The sequence below is a fragment of the Amborella trichopoda genome, chromosome 11 (assembly GCF_054954075.1).
Source record: "Amborella trichopoda isolate Santa Cruz 75 chromosome 11, AtrichopodaSantaCruz75HAP2 v2.0, whole genome shotgun sequence".
In the NCBI taxonomy this organism is placed as follows: Eukaryota; Viridiplantae; Streptophyta; class Magnoliopsida; order Amborellales; family Amborellaceae; genus Amborella; species Amborella trichopoda.
In genome coordinates, this window is record NC_142346.1 from 1471553 (window position 1) to 1490726 (window position 19174).

General features: G+C 36.0%; 1 protein-coding gene and 1 non-coding gene across 3 annotated transcripts; one reads left to right on the forward strand and one right to left on the reverse strand.

Moving 5' to 3' along the window:
* The first annotated feature begins 947 nt into the window (after positions 1 to 947).
* Positions 948 to 14254, forward strand: LOC18441403 (uncharacterized). Of its 2 annotated transcripts, none has more exons than XR_016044415.1 (2): positions 948 to 1448; positions 14000 to 14254. It is a non-coding gene; the product is annotated as an uncharacterized LOC18441403 (transcript). The 2 variants fall into 2 exon arrangements; XR_016044416.1 differs by lacking the exon at positions 14000 to 14254 and adding an exon at positions 2259 to 2712 and having other exon boundaries at positions 1322 to 1448.
* A 1515-nt stretch (positions 14255 to 15769) lies between these two features.
* LOC18441402 (PAN domain-containing protein At5g03700) lies at positions 15770 to 18710 on the reverse strand. Its single transcript, XM_006851571.3, has 2 exons — positions 17052 to 18710; positions 15770 to 16153 (listed from the first exon to the last, which is right to left on the reverse strand). Exon 1 carries the CDS (start codon positions 18513 to 18515, stop codon positions 17055 to 17057), a length of 1461 nt encoding a protein of 486 aa, XP_006851634.1. The 5' UTR covers positions 18516 to 18710; the 3' UTR covers positions 15770 to 16153; positions 17052 to 17054.
* Between the last annotated feature and the right edge of the window lie 464 nt (positions 18711 to 19174).

Consider the following 19174-nt stretch of genomic DNA (forward strand, 5'->3'; position numbering starts at 1 on the left):
GTCATAATGGTAATTCTGTATCTGGTGAACTTTTTCATGGTACTATGAAATTCCCATGGTACTATGAAAATCTCTCACCAGAATGCCATTTGACTTTGGCTTAGTGGTAGATGTATACTTCAGAATGAATGAGGTTAAAGGTTCAAAATATGGTTTGAGAAATTGAGCATTCAGATTGGAATAGGCTAATCCAGCTTGAATATGAGTTGAGAGACTCGCAGCTTCATTGTAACATAATGGAAATTTTTGTCAGGAGTCGCAACATCTTTTCTAATTCTTTTTGGGATTGTATATTATGAAACCATTTATCTTTTTATCAGAAGGATGTCACAATTATTGTTAGCCATTAGATGTCAAATTAGATGGCTTGGGTGTGTTATAAAGTTCGAGAATTTTTTTTTAAACTTTCAGTTTAGTCAATGACACACTCACAATTATCCGAATTAAAATTTGACGCACAATAGTGATTGTGATCCATTTGTATACTTTTCCGATCTTTATTTTTTGACATCAAAATATCCGTTGATTTAAATTAAAATCAGGTTTCAAAACATTGGTTTGGACCTCAAACATTTGCGTATTTGGTAAGCTGCAGAATGGCTTTTACTACATGGATTTGTTAGGAAAACACCCGAAAAAATGCCAATTGCACCCTCTATTCACTTGAAATCTGATAATATCTCAAGATTGAATTGAGACCTTTCAATTTTTAATTAGTGAAATTCAAGTGTTAGGAAACTCAAAATTAAAATATATTGTCTTTTGAAAATAATAATCCAGTGATTCTTAGGCGGTTTGCAAAATTCAGATTGAGCAAAATCCTCCCAAGCAGGTCTTTTGACAGAGGGTGTAGATACACACTACGCTCTCGCGGAAGCACAGTATGCGCGCTAAAAAACAGTTAGTCCCGCTAGGTTCTCTTCCGTCCACAACCTAGGAGGGGTATCTCGGTCATAAGGACAGTTCCGATATAACTTGAATTTTGCTGGGTTTTTTCTTGTTCTCTCACTAGAAAATAGTCCCTTGCTGACCCTTCCTCCTTCCTGCCCTTGCACTGCAACACCAATGGTGCTGAACTGTCTAGCTCTTCTTCCACAAAGCCCCACTACTTTCAAACCTTCTTTTATCTCTCATCACCCAATTCCATGCCTGCGCTTCTCAGTCCCTCAAATTCGCAATCTGAATCAAAGGAGAAACAGAAGAAATGTTGTGGTTTTTGCAGAAGACAATGGGGTTGAAGAGGAAAAACGAAATGGGGACGAAAACGGCGGGAAGAGGTTGAAAGGCGATGAAGGGCCCAGATTTCAGCTCAGGTGGCGGGAACTGCTGGACCCAGATCCTCAGAACATCCTGGCCGTTGGATTGACTGGCCTTCTCACTTGGGCAAGCGTTCAAGTCCTTTGGCAACTCTTCTTTATCTCTCTGGCCATTCTTGTGGCCGCTCTCAAGTATTCTCTTATTGCTGCTCTTTTGCTATTCATACTTATTACCCTCCTTTGATTTTTTTTTTTTTTTGGATTTTTCTGTGGTATTGTTTTAAAAAAAATTTGGGTTTTTTCTGTGGCCTTTCTTTAATTTTTGGGTTTTTCTTTTCTGTAATTTTTCCCTTCAAATTGGTGCACATGTGGCGTGATTTGATATGGGTTTTCTGCGTTTTTATGACCCATCTTGTATATTGTGGATTTTTGCTCTCTTATGCTTGTAAGCGAAAAAATTGTAGACATTCTCATTACCAAATGTGTATTCTCTCTCTCATGGTGGAGAAGTTTCTCTCTGTACTGTATATTTTCCTTTTTCTTGGTGGAACTTGATAAAGAAAGGGAAGAACGTCTCTCTCATAATTGAATGTATCCCTTTCCAGTTCAGCTCTCTCTTTAGCTTCCTATTGTAGTTTTCTTCACTTTCTTATTTGTTATATTAATGATGCTTTTTAATTAAGTGAGAAGGGGACAACATTATCTCTGATAATTGAAGAATGTGCTGTGATTTGCCAAAAGGAATTGTTTGTTTACTGCAAAATGATCGTCCCCGCTGAGCATGTGTTTCTTTATTGATCCTCTCACTGTAACTTCTATCCTTGCGGTTGATTTTATGAAATGGGAGTGCAGTTTATTTATTTCTTTCTTATCAGATCCTTTGTGGACAATTTAAATATGCAACAAGGTAATGTAAGTGGTAGGGTGACCTTGGAGCGTGATCCTTTGAGATCCACTCAGCATTCCACAACTCCTAACAGCGAAAAAGTTATTTATTGTTAGGACGTTAACAAATTTGGCAACAGCGCATCATCGAGTCCAAGCCAATCACGGGCTTCCAGATAGGAACACGCGAGGATTCTGCAACATCATCATCGTCAAGCCTTTTCCCAACTAATTGAGTCGGCTACACCAATCTTGGTCCACCATTCTATTCTATTAAGGGCCATACCCTACGCGGATTCTTCAAAATAAGTAGAAGAATCATCAACTTCAATTTACAGAATAAGATATTGATACCTATATTTTTTGTTTTTTTGATGCAGTTCTAGTATTCTTGCATCTTAACTAATGTTAGGCAGTATTGATCTAGTTAGAGGAATCAAATGAAATTATTCTAGCGTTTTAATTTTCTTGTAAGGTTGGCAATTAAAGACCAAATAATTTTGTCAGTATTCTTATTTTTAAACCTATTGCTCAAAGTGGTTAAAGAGAATTTGGAGCATCTATTACTCTATTGTGGATTCTCTTATATTTGTAAGAATTAAGAAGTTTGGAAGTTTCTTCAGGCAATAGGATTCTAGCTCAGAACTTCATAGTAATAGGGAGATTTGATGCGATAAAGAACTTTCAGTCCTTTGGAGTGTGGATCTTCGAAGAAAGAGAAATAAGAGAATCTCTTTTAGGATTGAGGATGAAGGTTGATAAGAAGCATCAGATCAATAGCAAGAATCATCATGTTAAAAAAATACAAGAATCATCAATAATTTGGAATTGTAGGAAGGAAAGGTTACTTATGTTAAATTGGTTGCTGATTTGGTTCTAGGGCTGAGAGACTTGAAGGATTGTTTACCAGAGCCAAGATTTTGAGTGACCTGCTATGATCAGGATTCATCTGATAACTTGATTGAGTGGCTCTGCCTGAACCTCAGATATGAACCTTAATCTTTATGTGTAACAAATTTAACCTTATTCTTATATATACATAAATCTAAAACAATTAAGGTAAGTATTAGTCTCAAGCATGTGAACTATGCTTTTGCCGCCCCTGTCACTCTGTCTCATATGTGAGATTTGGAGACTTGGATTGAGGCCTTTTTCGATCTTTACTTTCAATTTCTTATTTTTTCGTTTGTCAAGGTGAGCATTTCTTTTCTCCTGTTTGCTTTCTTATGCTTTCTTCTTGTGGGTACTCACATAATGTTACCTTGAAGACTTGTCTGTTTGTTCCCTTATGTTTTCTTAGACTACATACTCATAATGGTTATTTTTTCTAATTTATGCACTTCTTAGTGGTATGCATACTCTTCTCCTGAAACTACAAGTTTGGAGGAACTCAATAATCCATATGTGATTAGTTATTCTTTGAGTGTGTTACTTTGATGAATGGTATGAATTTGGAGCTATTGGCATGCTCTTTCAATTGTTATTTTGACATTTCTCTATTTAACTTTCAACAACCAGTTCTTAGCTCTCTCTCCATATACCTCTTTTTGCAGAAGTTGTCTCATTCCTTATATGTCCCTCAAGGAATCCAAGCACACCTTTTTATTCAAGAAAGTAGGCTTTTTGCGGTGTTTAAAAAATCACTGACTCGGCTTAGGACTCATCCGAGTCAGTTTGACCTGGGGCCTGCCAAGTCTAGAGGTAAAATCTTGGGACTCACCCCGAACCAGTGATTTTTAAAAGAAATTATTTTCTTGAACTCAAAAGAAATTATTATTTTCTTTGTTTAAAAATATCCAATATATCTTAGAGACGCGGACTTACCCGAGACAGACTGGGTGATTCAGGCTCAGGATCCTGGCGAGTTCCACCCTGATCCTCTATTGGTAAACACCCCTTGTTTGCAACTCGTGTTGTCTCCATACAATTACTCAGCTGGTTGTCTCATATTAAGTTCCTATTGATTTTGCATTAATTTAACTGTCCATGCTAATCACCTTATTTTCTTTAGTGGTCCTTTCTCTGTTTGTCTTTTGGCCATTGTTGCATAGGGGTACCCAAAGGAATGTGTTTCCTCTCAAGGGTTATTGTTCTTCTTAATTATGAGGAATTGATTTTCCGCCTTTATTCATTGGTGGAACAGTTTGCAAAGTGATAAAGTTGTCGATATTTCTTGTTGAACCTCATGATTTATTACTTGATAATGGGATGACTCATCGTCATTCTCACTAAGTTTTTCATTCTTTTCCTTTTTAATAATAATACTTTGAAAAGATTTTCTAAATCATCAGAGTCCAGTATCTCTTTAATCTCTATCCAAATTCGAATATAACTTTTTTATTGATCATACTCATGATTGCAACCTTCTTTCCATATCAACTGTTGAGCAGAGAGAACAACAGGCCAGCTGCTGCATTCCACTCTTATCTTATCTATTCTTTTCTTTTTATTTTTTCCTTTTCTTTGTGGGACTAAAGTATCCCACAACGACAATGGCAGAGGAATCCGCAATGCATTCCACTCTTCACTTGATATGCCTTGGTTTTGTTTTTATTTATTTTTTAACTTTTCTTTTTATCGATGATAATACAGGTCCTTGTGGGGGAGTGCTTTCTGAAATTAAGTTATAAATGCATTGTAAGTCTTGTTTATAACAAGATATATGAAGTAGATAGTATGTATCAAATATTAATGAAGAACAATGGAGAATATGATGCCTTTGCTTTAGTCATATATGGATAGTATGCACAAAATGTCCATTTTATTGTACCTACACGTATATATAATATGGGTCTTGAGATAGCCAGCCTTCCAATCTTGATTAAACGGTTGAGAGTGAGCTAACAACAATATCACATATTAATTATGACTCAATAAACATAATTTGACTCTAGCCTATAACATTGTGCTTTAGACTTATTTTTAGTTGTTTGATCAAATATTAGAGTCTCTCATCATCATCATCATCATTATCTGAACCTTATCCTAACTGTTTGAGATCAGCTACAAGAATCTTATTCTAGCATTCGGCTTCGGATCAAGATTCATGATAGGGATGAGGCAAAAGTTTGCCGCTGGCTGCCAACCTACTAAAACCCTCTTTTTTCATCCTGGTTTGGGACTACCAGTGGCAGAGTTGATTGTGGGTCTCTAAAGACAAAATGATATTTGTGCAGAAACAGGTTGTTTGTTATTTGACTAAACGGTTGGGAGTGAGCTAACAACAATATCACATATTAATTATGACTCAATAAACATAATTTGACTCTAGCCTATAACATTGTGCTTTAGACTCATTTCTAGTTGTTTGATCAAATATAAGAGTCTCTCATCATCATCATCATCATTATCTGAACTTTATCCCAACTGTTTGAGATCAACTACAAGAATCTTATTCTAGCATTCGGCTCTGGATCAAGATTCATGATAGGGATGAGGCAAAAGTTTGACGCTGGCTGTCAACCTACTAAAACCCTCCTTTCTCATCCCGATTTGGGACTACCAATGGCAGAGTTGATTGTGGGTCCCTAAACACAAAATGATATTTGTGTAGAAACAAGTTGTTTGTTATTTGAGATTGAGTACTTAGAATTAGGACTTTGTTGAGTGATTCCTAGATTACCAGTTTTTGGAGAAATTAAAGTTCTTTATCTTGTGGATTTTTTCTATGGATTTCTGTACCCAATGCGTAGTTTAACAATCAATGAAGGCCTGCCTATGTTTTTTATTAGTTATACGAGAGAAAGATAGAGGCAGAGAGAGAGTCTAGTCAATCTTCAAAAATTGTGTTAAGGTCATTTGTTTGACCCAAAGTTTTAAATATACGTTCTTTTTATTCTAATGAACAATCACAAAAAGAAAATTTTGAAAATACAATCTAAAAAGTGTTTTTTAGCCCAATTAACATAGGCTGTCAATTTTTGTAAGATGGTTAGATCTAGGCTTTAGAATGATATTATTTTCTTTTTAAATTTTTTAGATAACTTTATTATCATTAGATTTATAATGTTAAAAAAAAAAATTAATTTTGAATTCATAAAGGCCTAGATCTTGAAATTCACCAAATGGATTGTAACAATCCTAAACTTTCAAAAAAAAAAAAAAAGAAACTTTTAATAAGTGATGGTCCATATGAACATGATAGTCCTTAGGGACCATCACCATTTTCAAAGCTTTTAGTTTAAGTTTGTTTCTTTGCTGCTGCCTTGCCACGTCCACTGGACGTGGGCTTTAAGCGTATAAGAGGTAATATAAACGTTATACCTCATAACTTAATAAAATATTATTATAAGGTGTCGTAAGAGTTTAAATACGAGAGACGAGGTTTTTCTCTCTCTCTCTAGCCGAATTTTTATCGGAAGCTCTCTCACAAAATATTTTAGGTAAGTGACATCGTCTTCTTGAAAAATAGTCTGTTTTTAATAAATAGTGATATTTCCGTTTAGGATCTTTATTTTATAAGTTTTGTGTGTAAGTGACCTCATTGTCTCGAAAAATAATCCATTCTTTTAAAAATAAAATGAAATAATTATTTTTGCTTATTATCATGAATTTTAGGCACGATAAATTTTATGCACACACGACCTCATTATCTTGGAAAATAATCTTTTTAATAAAAATTGTGATATTTTATCTATGTTAGAAATTTTAAATGTTGTAAATTCTTAGAAAAATAAATTTATTTATTTTTCTTGTCTATTGTTAGAAAATTTTAGATACTATCAAATTGTTAGAAATAAATGTGATATTTCTGCTTTTAGTAAAATTGTGAGATTTCTTTCTACTGTTTTTAAATATTCAGACATTGTGAATTTCATGTGCAAATGACTGCCTTATTATCTGAAAAATGATATTTTTGCATTTGATTATAGCATTGTTGTGAAATGTTTATTTGCAAATTAACATCCCATAAATTGTGATAATTCCGTATTCTTGAATTTTTATAAGAGTTTTTCTATACATATTAAATTGGCAATTATGTTAGAATGTCTTTACGAACTGCTACCTTTCTAAATTTGAGCCCAAAATATTTGATTGGTTATTTTTGAAATGTTATTGAAAGTGAATGTTATTAATCGTTTCAGTGAGATTCATATTAATGATTCCAGTGATATGTTGAGTACATGATATTGCTGCTTTCGAATGTTTAAAGAGATTTAGAAATAATTTAAGTATACAAGTGGACTCATCCGGTTCGTCGGTGAGGTATAAGTGGACCTATCCGGGACGCCGGTAGGGATTAAGTGGACTCATCCGGTACGCCGGTGAGGTATAAGTGGACTTGCAGGGATTAAGTGGACCTATCTGGGACGCCAATAGGGATTAAGTTGACCCATCAGGACGCTGATGGGGTATATAGGTGACCTACTTGGGACGCCAGTAGGTATTTTGTGAAATCCTTTGAATTATGCACTACCGTTAAAGTGTTATATGCATTTCAATTATTCGGATTATACTTAATTATGCATTTATTGAAAGTGAAACTGTTGATGCATTTCTGTTAATATATCTCCTTTTGGAAAATATTGATATCTTCCAACCATGATTATTTTTAGGATTATGATGATCACTTACTGAGCCAAACTCATCAAACTATGGTAAACATTTTTTCAGGATAACTGCGGATTCATTTTGAGTGCTAGTTAAGATCAACCTTGGAAGATATTGTTGTTGTGCTAGCTTTCTTTATTTACTTTGTAAGACCTCGCTACCGTAAATTTGTCCTATCAAGAGTTGTATATGTGTTTTGGGCTGTCACATCTCAAGAATATCTGTATTGTAAATTCTTGGTGTGTGACAATTATGGTATCAGAGCAACAGGTTTAAGATTATTAGAAATGGAAATTTAAAAAGAATGTACTTAAAATCACATTTATTGTGTGTACAGACTGGGACAAAGTCAAGATTCAGAATAGCTGAGGCCAATATGGAAGGAATTCACAAAGCCTTGGAAAATATGGTCGCTCTAATGCAACATCAGATGGAAAACAACAATCCACCCAAGCAATCAGTTACAGGAAATGGTGGGAGTAATATCGAATAATTTAAGACATTAAACCCACCTTCTTTTAAGGGTGCTGTAAACCCACTGGAAGCCGAGGGATGGATTATACAATTGGAAAAAATATTCGAAGTTATGGAATGTCCTGATGATAGAAAGGTGGCCTTGGCAGTTTTTATGTTATAAGGTGAGGCACAACACTGGTGGCGAATTGCAAAAGGAGTATTGGTCAAAGAAAATAAGCCCTTGACTTGGGAAGTATTTCTAGAGGCATTTAATGAAAAGTATTTTCCAGATTTTATTCGAGACAAAAAAGAAATGGAATTTCTAGAATTAATCCAAGGAAATAAGACAGTAGCACAGTACGAGACCAAGTTTATTGAATTGGCCAGGTTTGCACCACATATGATTAACAATGAGGCAAGAAAGGTGAAGAAATTTGAAAGGGGTCTCAGGCCAGCTATTTGAAGTAGAATATCAGTTTTGAAATTGATAACTTATGCTGAAATAGTAGATCGAGCCCAAATTGTCGAAAAAGATTTTAAAGATTACCAAAAGACGAAAAATCAGAACAGTCATGTTAGACCTACATCATCTAATCGGCAACAGTTTAAAAGGCCAAACAAGAAGCCAAGGCCCTCGCCATTTCAAAACCTAATAGAACCATGTAGAAAATGTGGGAAAAATCATGGATCAAGCCCTTGTTATTGGAATACCGGAGCCTGTTTTAAATGTGGAAAATTGGGACACCAGATTAGACAATGTCCTAGCTTACAGACACAACAGCTTCCAAAGCAGGAAGAGATAGCTCCAAAGCCTCAGATGAAGGGAAGAGTATTTACGATTACTGAGCAAAACGCTTAGGCCTCAAAATCAGTGATCCAAGTTACTCTTACTATCTTCCAAAAAGTAGCTCATGTTTTAATTGATCCTGGATCTACTCATTCATTTATGTCACAACACTTTGCATGCCACTTAAAGGTAGAACCAGAACAATTAGAATACATTCTAGAGGTAGCCATACCGATGGGAAATTCAATTAACACTAATATAGTGTACAAATCATGTGTAATAAAGATAGAAGAAAATGAACTGTTGGTTGATTTAATACTCCTGAAAATTCAAGATTTTGATGTAATCTTAGGCATGGATTGGCTTTCTGCATACCATGCAAGTATTAATTGTTATAAGAAAATTGTTACCTTTAGTATTCCGAATCAACCAGTATTTTACTTCAATGGTGTCAAAGAAGACTCCCCATCATATTTAATCTCTTGTATTCAAGCTAATCGCCTCCTTCGAAAAGGGTGTCAAGGCTTTCTTGCCTATATCAAAGAAGATAGGAAGGAAGAAATAAATTTAGATACCACTCCGGTTATCCGAGAATTTCCCGACGTTTTCCAGAAGAATTGCCAGGATTACCGCCTGACAGGGAAATTGAATTCTCCATTGAATTATTGCCAGGGGTAGCACCAATTTCTAAAGCACCTTACAGAATGGCTCCTGCAGAACTTAAGGAACTGAAACAACAATTGGAAGAATTATTAGATAAAGGTTTTATCAGGCTCAGTGTGTCACCTTGGGGTGCTCCAGTACTGTTTGTCAAAAAGAAAGATGGGACTATGAGATTGTGTATTGATTATAGACAGTGAAAAATAAGTATCCATTACCTAGAATTGATGATTTATTTGATCAATTACAAGGATCACAAGTGTTTTAAAAAATTGATCTTAGATCTGGATACCATCAGCTTAAGATTAAAAGTGAAGATGTTCCCAAGACAGCTTTCAGAACAAGGTATGGCCATTATGAATTTTTAGTCATGCCTTTTGGATTAACCAATGCACCGGCTGCATTTATGGATTTGATGAATCGGATCTTTAGGCCTTTTTTGGATAAATTTATTGTGGTATTCATCGATGATATTTTAATTTATTCCAAGAATCAGAAAGAACACGAGCAGCATGTAAGAATGGTATTGCAAATATTAAGAGAAAAGAAATTGTATGCCAAACTTAGTAAATGTGAATTTTGGCTTGAACAAGTGACATTTTTAGGACATGTTATATCAAAGGAAGGTCTATCAGTTGATCCTTCAAAGGTTGAAGCTGTTGTTAATTGGAAACAACCAAGTAATGTGACTGAAGTTCAAAGTTTTTTGGGATTGGCAGGATATTACAGAAAATTTGTAGAAGGATTTTCTCGAATCGCAACCCCATTGACTCGATTGACACAGAAAAATGTCAAATTTGAGTGGATAAGTGAATGTGAGGAGAGTTTTCAAGAACTAAAAGTTCGATTAATTTCAGCACCTATTTTAACTATTCCTGAGGGGAGTGGGGGATTTGTGATTTATAGTGATGCTTCACATAAAAGCTTGGGCTGTGTATTAATGCAATATGGGAAAGTAGTGGCATATGCATCCAGACAATTGAAAGAATATGAGAAAAAATATCCAATTCATGATTTGGAGCTAGCTGCAATAGTATTCGCTTTGAAAATATGGAGGCATTATCTATATGGTGAGCAATTCGAAATATACACGGATCATAAGAGTTTGAAATACCTCTTCTCTTAGAAGGATTTAAATATGCGGCAGATAAGATGGATGGATTTCTTAAAAGATTATGATTGTACAATCCATTATCATTCAGGAAAAACTAACGTTGTGGGCGACGCTCTAAGTAGAAAATCTACGGGAGTCTTAGCTCATCTAATGATCCAAGAAATGAGATTGTTAGAGGAAATAATGGATTGGCATCCAACTCTGTCCATTAATGGTGTGTTAAGTATGATTGCTAACATTAAGGCAGAACCCCAATTAATCCAACAGATTCGATTGGCATAAAAGAAAGACCCTCAGCTTATAACAATTATAAAAGAGGTGAAGCAAGGAAAGAGAGATGAATTATCTATATGTAGTGAGGATTTGCTAAGATTCAAAGGTCGGGTTTGTGTTCCGAATGATGAGAGTGTGAAGAAAGCTATCTTGGAAGAAGCACATCATTCTCGTTATACGATACATCCCCGAAGTATTAAAATGTATCAGGACCTGAAGAAAATCTTTTGGTAGAATAATATGAAAAAAGAGGTAGCACTATTTGTGTCTAAATGCCTAACATGCCAGCAAGTAAAAGCTGAACATCAAAGGCCCGTTGGGTTGTTGCAGCCTTTACCCTTGCCAGAATGGAAGTGGGAGCACATCTCTATGGATTTTGTCTCTGGCTTGCCTAGAACAAATTCAGGACATGATAGCATTTGGGTCATTGTGGACCTGTTGACCAAAGCTGCCCACTTTCTACCGATTCGCACGACGTACACTTTGGATCGACTGGCCCAGTTGTACATTAAAGAAATAGTGCGGTTGCATGAAGTTCTTGTCGGTATTGTATCGAACAGGGATACTTGGTTTACTTCTAAATTTTGGGCTTGACTACAGTCAGCCATGGGGATGAGACTCACCTTTAGTACTACCTTTCACCCCCAAACTGATGGACAATCGGAGAGGACCATCTAAACCTTGAAAGATATGCTGAAGGCCTGTGTTATTGACTTTACAGGAAGCTGAGATGACCATTTACCCCTGATTGAGTTTGCTTATAATAATAGCTTCCAAGCAAGTATTCAGATGGCACCATATGAAGCCCTGTATGGAAGGAAATGCAGGTCACCCATATGTTGGGACGAGGTTGGTGAAAGAAAGCTTTTGGGGCCAGAAATTGTCTAGATAACCACAGATAAAATAACACTAATTCGTGAAAGGCTCAGGACAGCTCAGTGTCGGCAAAAGAGTTATGCCGATAACCGAAGGAGAGATCTTGAATTTGAGGAAGGTGATCGAGTTTTCCTAAAAATCTCATCAATAAAGGGTATTATGAGATTTGGCAAGAAAGGAAAGTTGAGCCCACGTTACATCGGACCATTTGAAATACTGAAAAGAATCGGAGGTGTCGCTTATAGACTTGCCTTACCACCCGAATTGGCAAACATCCATAACGTCTTTCATGTATCTTCACTACGAAAATATCAGCTCGACCCATCCCATATCTTGAAATATGAACCTTTACCGATCAGGAAGGACCTATCCTTCATTGAGCAGCCAATTTTGATATTGGATAGAAGGGTGCAAGTGTTGCGCAAGAAGGAGATTCCTTTAGTCTGTGTATTATGGCAGTACCATTCAAGAGAAGAGTCGACTTGGGAACGAGAAGACATCAGAGAAAAATATCCCTATCTTTTTCAGTAATCAGGTACATAAATTTAGAGGACTAAATTTCTTTAAGGGGAGAAGAATGTAACAATCCTAAACTTTCAAAAAAAAAAAAAAAAAGAAACTTTTAATAAGTGATGGTCCATATGAGCATGATAGTCCTTAGGGACCATCACCATTTTCAAAGCTTTTAGTTTGAGTTTGTTTGTTTGCTGCTGCCTTGCCACGTCCAGTGGACGTGGGCTTTAAGTGTATAAGAGGTAATATAAACGTTACACCTCGTGTATGAGGTGTAACTTAATAAAATATTATTATAAAGTGTCGTAAGAGTTTAAATACGAGAGGCGAGGTTTTTTTCTCTCTCTCTCTAGCCGAATTTTTATTGGAAGCTCTCTCACAAAATATTTTAGGTAAGTGACATCGTCTTCCTGAAAAATAGTCTGTTTTTAATAAATAGTGATATTTTTGTCTAGGATCTTTATTTTATAAGTTTTGTGTGTAAGTGACCTCATTGTCTCGAAAAATAATCCATTCTTTTTAAAAATAAAAATGAAATAATTATTTTTGCTTATTATCATGAATTTTAGGCGCGATAAATTTTACGCGCACACGACCTCATTATCTTGGAAAATAATCTTTTTAATAAAAATTGTGATATTTTATCTATGTTAAAAATTTTAAATGCTGTAAATTCTTAGAAAAATAAATTTATTTATTTTTCTTGTCTATTGTTAGAAAATTTTAGATACTATCAAATTATTAGAAATAAATGTGATATTTCTGCTTTTAGTAAAATTGTGAGATTTCTTTCTACTGTTTTTAAATATTTAGACATTGTGAATTTCATGTGCAAATGACTACCTTATTAACTGAAAAATGATATTTTTGCATTTGATTATAACATTGTTGTGAAATGTTTATTTGCAAATTAACATCCCATAAATTATGATAATTTCGTATTCTTGAATTTTTATAAAAGTTTTTCTATACATATTAAATTGGCAATTATGCTAGAATGCCTTTACGAACTGCTACCTTTCTAAATTTGAGCCCAAAATATTTGATTGGTTATTTTTGAAATGTTATTGAAAGTGAATGTTATTAATGGTTTCAGTGAGATTCATATTAATGATTTCAGTGATATGTTGAGTACATGATATTGCTGCTTTCGAATGTTTAAAGAGATTTAAAAATAATTTAAGTATACAAGTGGATTCATCCAGTTCGCGGACGAGGTATAAGTGGACCTATCCGGGACGCCGGTAGGGATTAAGTGGACTCATCCGGTACGCCGGTGAGGTATAAGTGGACCTGCAGGGATTAAGTGGACCTATCTGGGACGCCAATAGGGATTAAGTGGACCCATCAGGACGCTGATGGGGTATATAGGTGACCTATTTGGGACGCCAATAGGGTATTTTGTGAAATCTTTTGAATTATGCACTATCGTTAAAGTGTTATATGCATTTCAATTATTCGGATTATACTTAATTATGTATTTATTGAAAGTGAAACTGTTGATGCATTTCTGTTAATATATCTCTTTTTGGAAAATATTGATATTTTCCAACCATGATTATTTTTAGGATTATGATGATCACTTACTGAGTAGCCAAACTCATCAAACTATGGTAAACATTTTTTCAGGATAACTGCGAATTCATTTTGAGTGCTAGTTAAGATCGACCTTGGAAGATATTGTTGTTGTGCTAGCTTTCTTTATTTACTTTGTAAGACCTCGCCACTGTAAATTTATCCTATCAAGAGTTGTATATATGTTTTGGACTGTCACATCTCAAGAATATCTGTATTGTAAATTCTTGGGGTGTGACATGGACGGTCTAGAATTATTGTTGGAGATGACTCATTTTGACCATATATATGCAAATTAAAATTCCTTTCTTTTTTGAGATTGGTTATTTACATGAGGAAAGCGTGTGCATAAAATTTTAAGTCATATAAATACTACAATCATGTTTTTCTGCATAATGGCATGGTGAGATGATATCATTTCCCAAAGAGAGATAAAAGAGTCATGGATTTGGATTTGTGTTCAACGTTCCGGGTTTCTTGTAGGATGTTGATATGTTTTAAATACATGAACTGTTCTTTAGATGATTTCATATTTTAAGAGAGAGAGAGAGAGAGAGATTTCAACCTTTTAGGTGTGGACAAGTCATGGTTCATTAAAGAAGGGATTATGCTACTTACCCAAAAATAAACAAGGGGTAAAGCTTTAGGTATGCAGAAGTCACGGTCATTAAAAATTTGAGTAAATTTACAAGTTATTGAGAAGTCAATGTCATTTTCTTGGTGATAGGGATATTAAAACCAGTTAGTATCTGCAGTAGTTGAACATAACTGATTCACATGATGCCATCAAACTCTCAAAATCGAGAGCTACTAACTAGCATTCTTTACCTTCTTAATTCATAGGTCTTACTTGAAAAGAAATTGGCAGCTCCTTACTACATGTAATATATCTTATATGGCTACATGTATATAGTTTTTGGCAGTGTTTTAAAACCTGGGGTTTCCCGATTTGGATTGTCAATCCAGACAGGGAATTGGTCAGAACCGAACAGGTTCTAAGACGGAATGGGTCCCTATGACGTTTCCCCTTAAAACTGCCACTGTATATAAATTTTTTCAGTTTATCTAATGTTGTTTTAGCTTCTCCCTAAATCCCCACCCCATAAATCCTTATTTTAGTTTTTATTTTATTTTTATTTATTTATTTATAGGTTTTGGATCAGCAATTTTGGTAAATTCTAACCTATCTGGATTGTCGATCTAGCGATACGACATAAATATGTGAGTTTAATGACCCACCCCATCGATCTAGATTTTTAAACATGGTTTTTGACATGTGCTTTGGGGGTTCCACTCGGACTTCTTGCCTATTCAGTAGCTAAGCAATGTTGCTAAGTCATTTGAGCCTACAGCGTGACGCATGAGACTACCACATTTCATTGCTATGGTTCCTTGATCAGATGCATCAAACATTCCCCATTAAGTTTTGAAACCTGCATTGGTCGGGTGAACCGGGCACGTGGAAACCGTTTCGAATCGGCAAATACCTGATATGGCGATCCAATTTGGTCAATAAAACATAAAAATTTTAAAGATAAAAATTTTAAAAAGTTTAAAAAATGAAATATGGGGGAACTGTTTCCTGACCATAGGTACCAAAATGATTCTCAGTTCCGATTGGGCACCAGTCCCATTTTCATCCGGATCACTGGGCTTTAAAACCTTGGGTACACCCATTGTAAATTGTATTAACTTTTTTTAATGAAAACAGAGGGGGACCATTTACCGGCTGATTTACCAAAATAAAAATCGTACTTCCCTATTGTCTCAAAGGCAATTTTGATACTAAGGTCGATACAAGTATTCATCCCACACGCATCTGTCTTTGTATATGTAACATATTTATTCTTTTGTTTTTTTCTTTTTCTTTTTTTCATGTTTGAAATATATTTAACAAAAATTGGTACAAAGCAAATAGAGAAATCTTAAAATGAACACAAAAAAAAAAAAAAAAACAGGCCATGCAAAGATATAGACCTTCAACCAAGTGGTCAAGCACAAAGGTAAACTCCTGTGTCCAAAATAAAAGCAAACCTTCTTGAATGCATGGTCGTACCGGATCTCTTGCGTCTTCAAATGGATGGCTCTGATCTCTTGGATACAATTGCTTTTCTCAAGCAAAATTTTCAGATAATTTTGAATAAGCATCTCTTGGAATCGTCTGTCCATGCTGAGATCCTGGGCCTTTATCTTGGGTTCTTAGTTTACCTAAATGGAAAAGAAAACAGTCACAAATAAAATCCTTTTTTGGGCTATTTGAATCACAAATAAAGTCTAAATCAATTTGTTATTCTTTTTCCATTCGAGTTACCAAAACAATCAAATTACTTCAAGGATGAAGTTTTGGTAAGGCCGTTGATTTCGAAAACATAATAAGGCTGCGCCTCAACAGATCCGATGTTGGAAAACTTTGAGAGAACTTGGAAGTCCATTAATGGCTTTGACTGGGGAATTCGTATCGATCGCATCTATAAACACTTGAAATGGATGGTTTAGCTGTTGCCGTATGGACATATTTACGGGGCTAAAAATATTTTTCATTTATTTAGGTCTGTGACCAAATTGGAAATGACCAATTTGCAAGTTTTCTGGTACAGGTTATTTGGTCAGGCTTTGATGTACAAATGTATGAAGTTGCAGTTTTGCGGAATGCGTTGCCAAGTTTGAGGGACTCAGAAAAATACTGTGAAATTATATGGGCCAATAATAATATCATACCGACAATAAAAGCAGCAATAACAGCACTTGTAGTAGCAGCTAGCAAAGAGTAATAATACTGTGACAGTATTATGTGAAAGTTTTAAAAATAGCAGAACCAGTAATGATACTCTAATACTACGATTAAAAACAGCAGTCACGGTAATGATACTAATAGTTGTAGCGCTAGAACCAGCAGTGGCCTTTTGTATCAGGAAACAATTTTAGGATTTATCGCCATAGCTCAACCCTGTTAGAAACTAGAGCTAGTTTTTGAGGCTTACCCATCACAGAAAATAATTATATAGCAAATTTAAATCTAAATTACCCTAACTTGACTCAAAATGAGCATGAGAGAGAGAGTCTACTATTCAGAGAGAGAGAGAGATTCTGTTTGCCCAAGCCTTACCTCTCACCTATTGCACAGCTCCACAGAACCGGACACCGCTTTGAGATCCCTATAAGAACCAGGAGCCAATCCCTCTTGCAACAAGCCATCAAACCCAGCCTGCTTCTTCCTATGCCACCAACTCCACACCCCAAAAGCCCCTACCCCCACCAAAACAACACAAGCCACAACCAACAAAACCACCTCTGCAACCCTATTTCTCTCTCCTCTTTCTCTCTCTAGACCCACTTTCACATAGCCAAACCTCCCTTCACTCCCCACCTCCACCAATGTCTGAACAGGGTACATCACGCTATAACAAACCCTTGAAATGTTATTATACATAGCACCCCAACAACTGCAATTTCTCTCACATGAATCCTCACATTCTTCCAGTGAACCCACTGTTCCCTGATCCATCAACTGCTTAAATGGCAATTCCACTTTCTCTCTCCTCAAAACTCTAAACCCATTTAACCCATTGCAGAGATCTTCACTCTGACCCGTGTAACACCACCAATCTGGAGTGTAAAGGGTCTGGTTATTTAAGCATGAGCACCCACCATTGTTGCAGAGGCCATAAGGTCCGCAGAAGCTTGGGAGCTGACAGGGATCAGTAATGGCCTCAAAATCAATAACCCATTTGGAATTGTTCCAATAAAAAGCTCTGAGATTTCCATCTGGTTCAAGCCTAAGCTTTCTAAGACCCGCTTCAAATTGAAAGCTTTCAAAGGCTAAAACATCAACCAGAGAAGTTTCAGTCTGATACATAGCAAGAAATCCTCTTGGCTCAAGCCTAGCATAAATTGGGCCTAAACCTGGTTTGATTCTTGCTTTCTCTTGAGTTGCTTTTCTTGACCAATAGAGTTGCTCTTTGTTTCCATGGAAATCAGCATATAAACCCAAAAAGTCTTCATTTAATCTCATGGAATACTTGCCCTTTGATGTATCAGTTATAGAGAGAGAAGACACCAAGTTCATTGATGCTGTGAAGTTTTGGCCCTGCATCAAAGTATCAGTTGGGTGATCAAAGCTCTGCCAAACAACAAATGGGGACTCTTTATTTCCACTTTCTCTCAGTAGCTGTAAATTTCCGGTGCTTAATAACACAACGCGGTCCCCGTCGCCATTAATGGACCATATGGGACTGGATCTACTGTCTGATAAGACCAGAGTGTCATTAAAGGAGAGGTGGGTCGAGCTCCATCGAGCCAAGTGGTCCGAGTTAGCTGACCATATGGGCTCAGTGATCGAACCAGGAAGGTGCATAATACATAGCAAGAGGGAAAATTGTTGGATTTTGAGGAAGCCTAGAGAGAAGTTCCCTGAAATATCAGTTAAGAGAGGTTGGAAGTCAGATTGAAGTGAGTTTTGAGGAGTTGCAGAGAAGCCGGAGAGAATTTGAGAGGAGTTTGTGCAATGGAAAAGGAAGAGGAGAGAGAAAATGGGGAAGAGGATTTTGAGAGGGAGATTAAGGGGATTCATGGTGGTGTGAGTGAGAGGAGATGGAAGCAGAGGTCTTAAAGAGAGAGAAAGGAAAGAGGAGTGAGAAAGAGAATATTAAGGGGAGTCATGGTGGTCTGAGTGTGAGGTGATGGAAGCTGAGGTATGAGAGAGAGAACCAGCTCTCCTGATAAATTCAGAGCACCAGCCCTACTGGTAATACCAGACACAGGGAGAGAGCTCCAGGATAAATTAAAAAATGGCGCATAACCGTTTGGTTTAAAGTATGACTTAGAACACCCCAATCTTCAATTGAAATGCCCACTTGGAAATCGAACTGAATCTTTACGGTTTTTGAGATTTTTTTAGATCGATCTAACCCGGATCAGAAAAGCATACATGGGATTTTGATTTAGAACTGGATCTTATTGGATCTGGATTCGGATCTGACAACTATAGGAGGAATCTATATCTGATCCGTATCCAAATATTGTACATAAGATCTGGATTAAGATTTCAAATGATCACTATTAAATTTAGTACAGATCTCTAGAAAAATTATCACATGGGTTTGGGATTTGACTTTTCTAGAGATCTATGTAAAAGTTGATGATGATTATTTAGAGTCCTACTCACACAGTAGTGTGAGGGCCTCGTAGGATCATGATTCTCTCTCTCTCTCTCTCTCTTTCTTTATATAT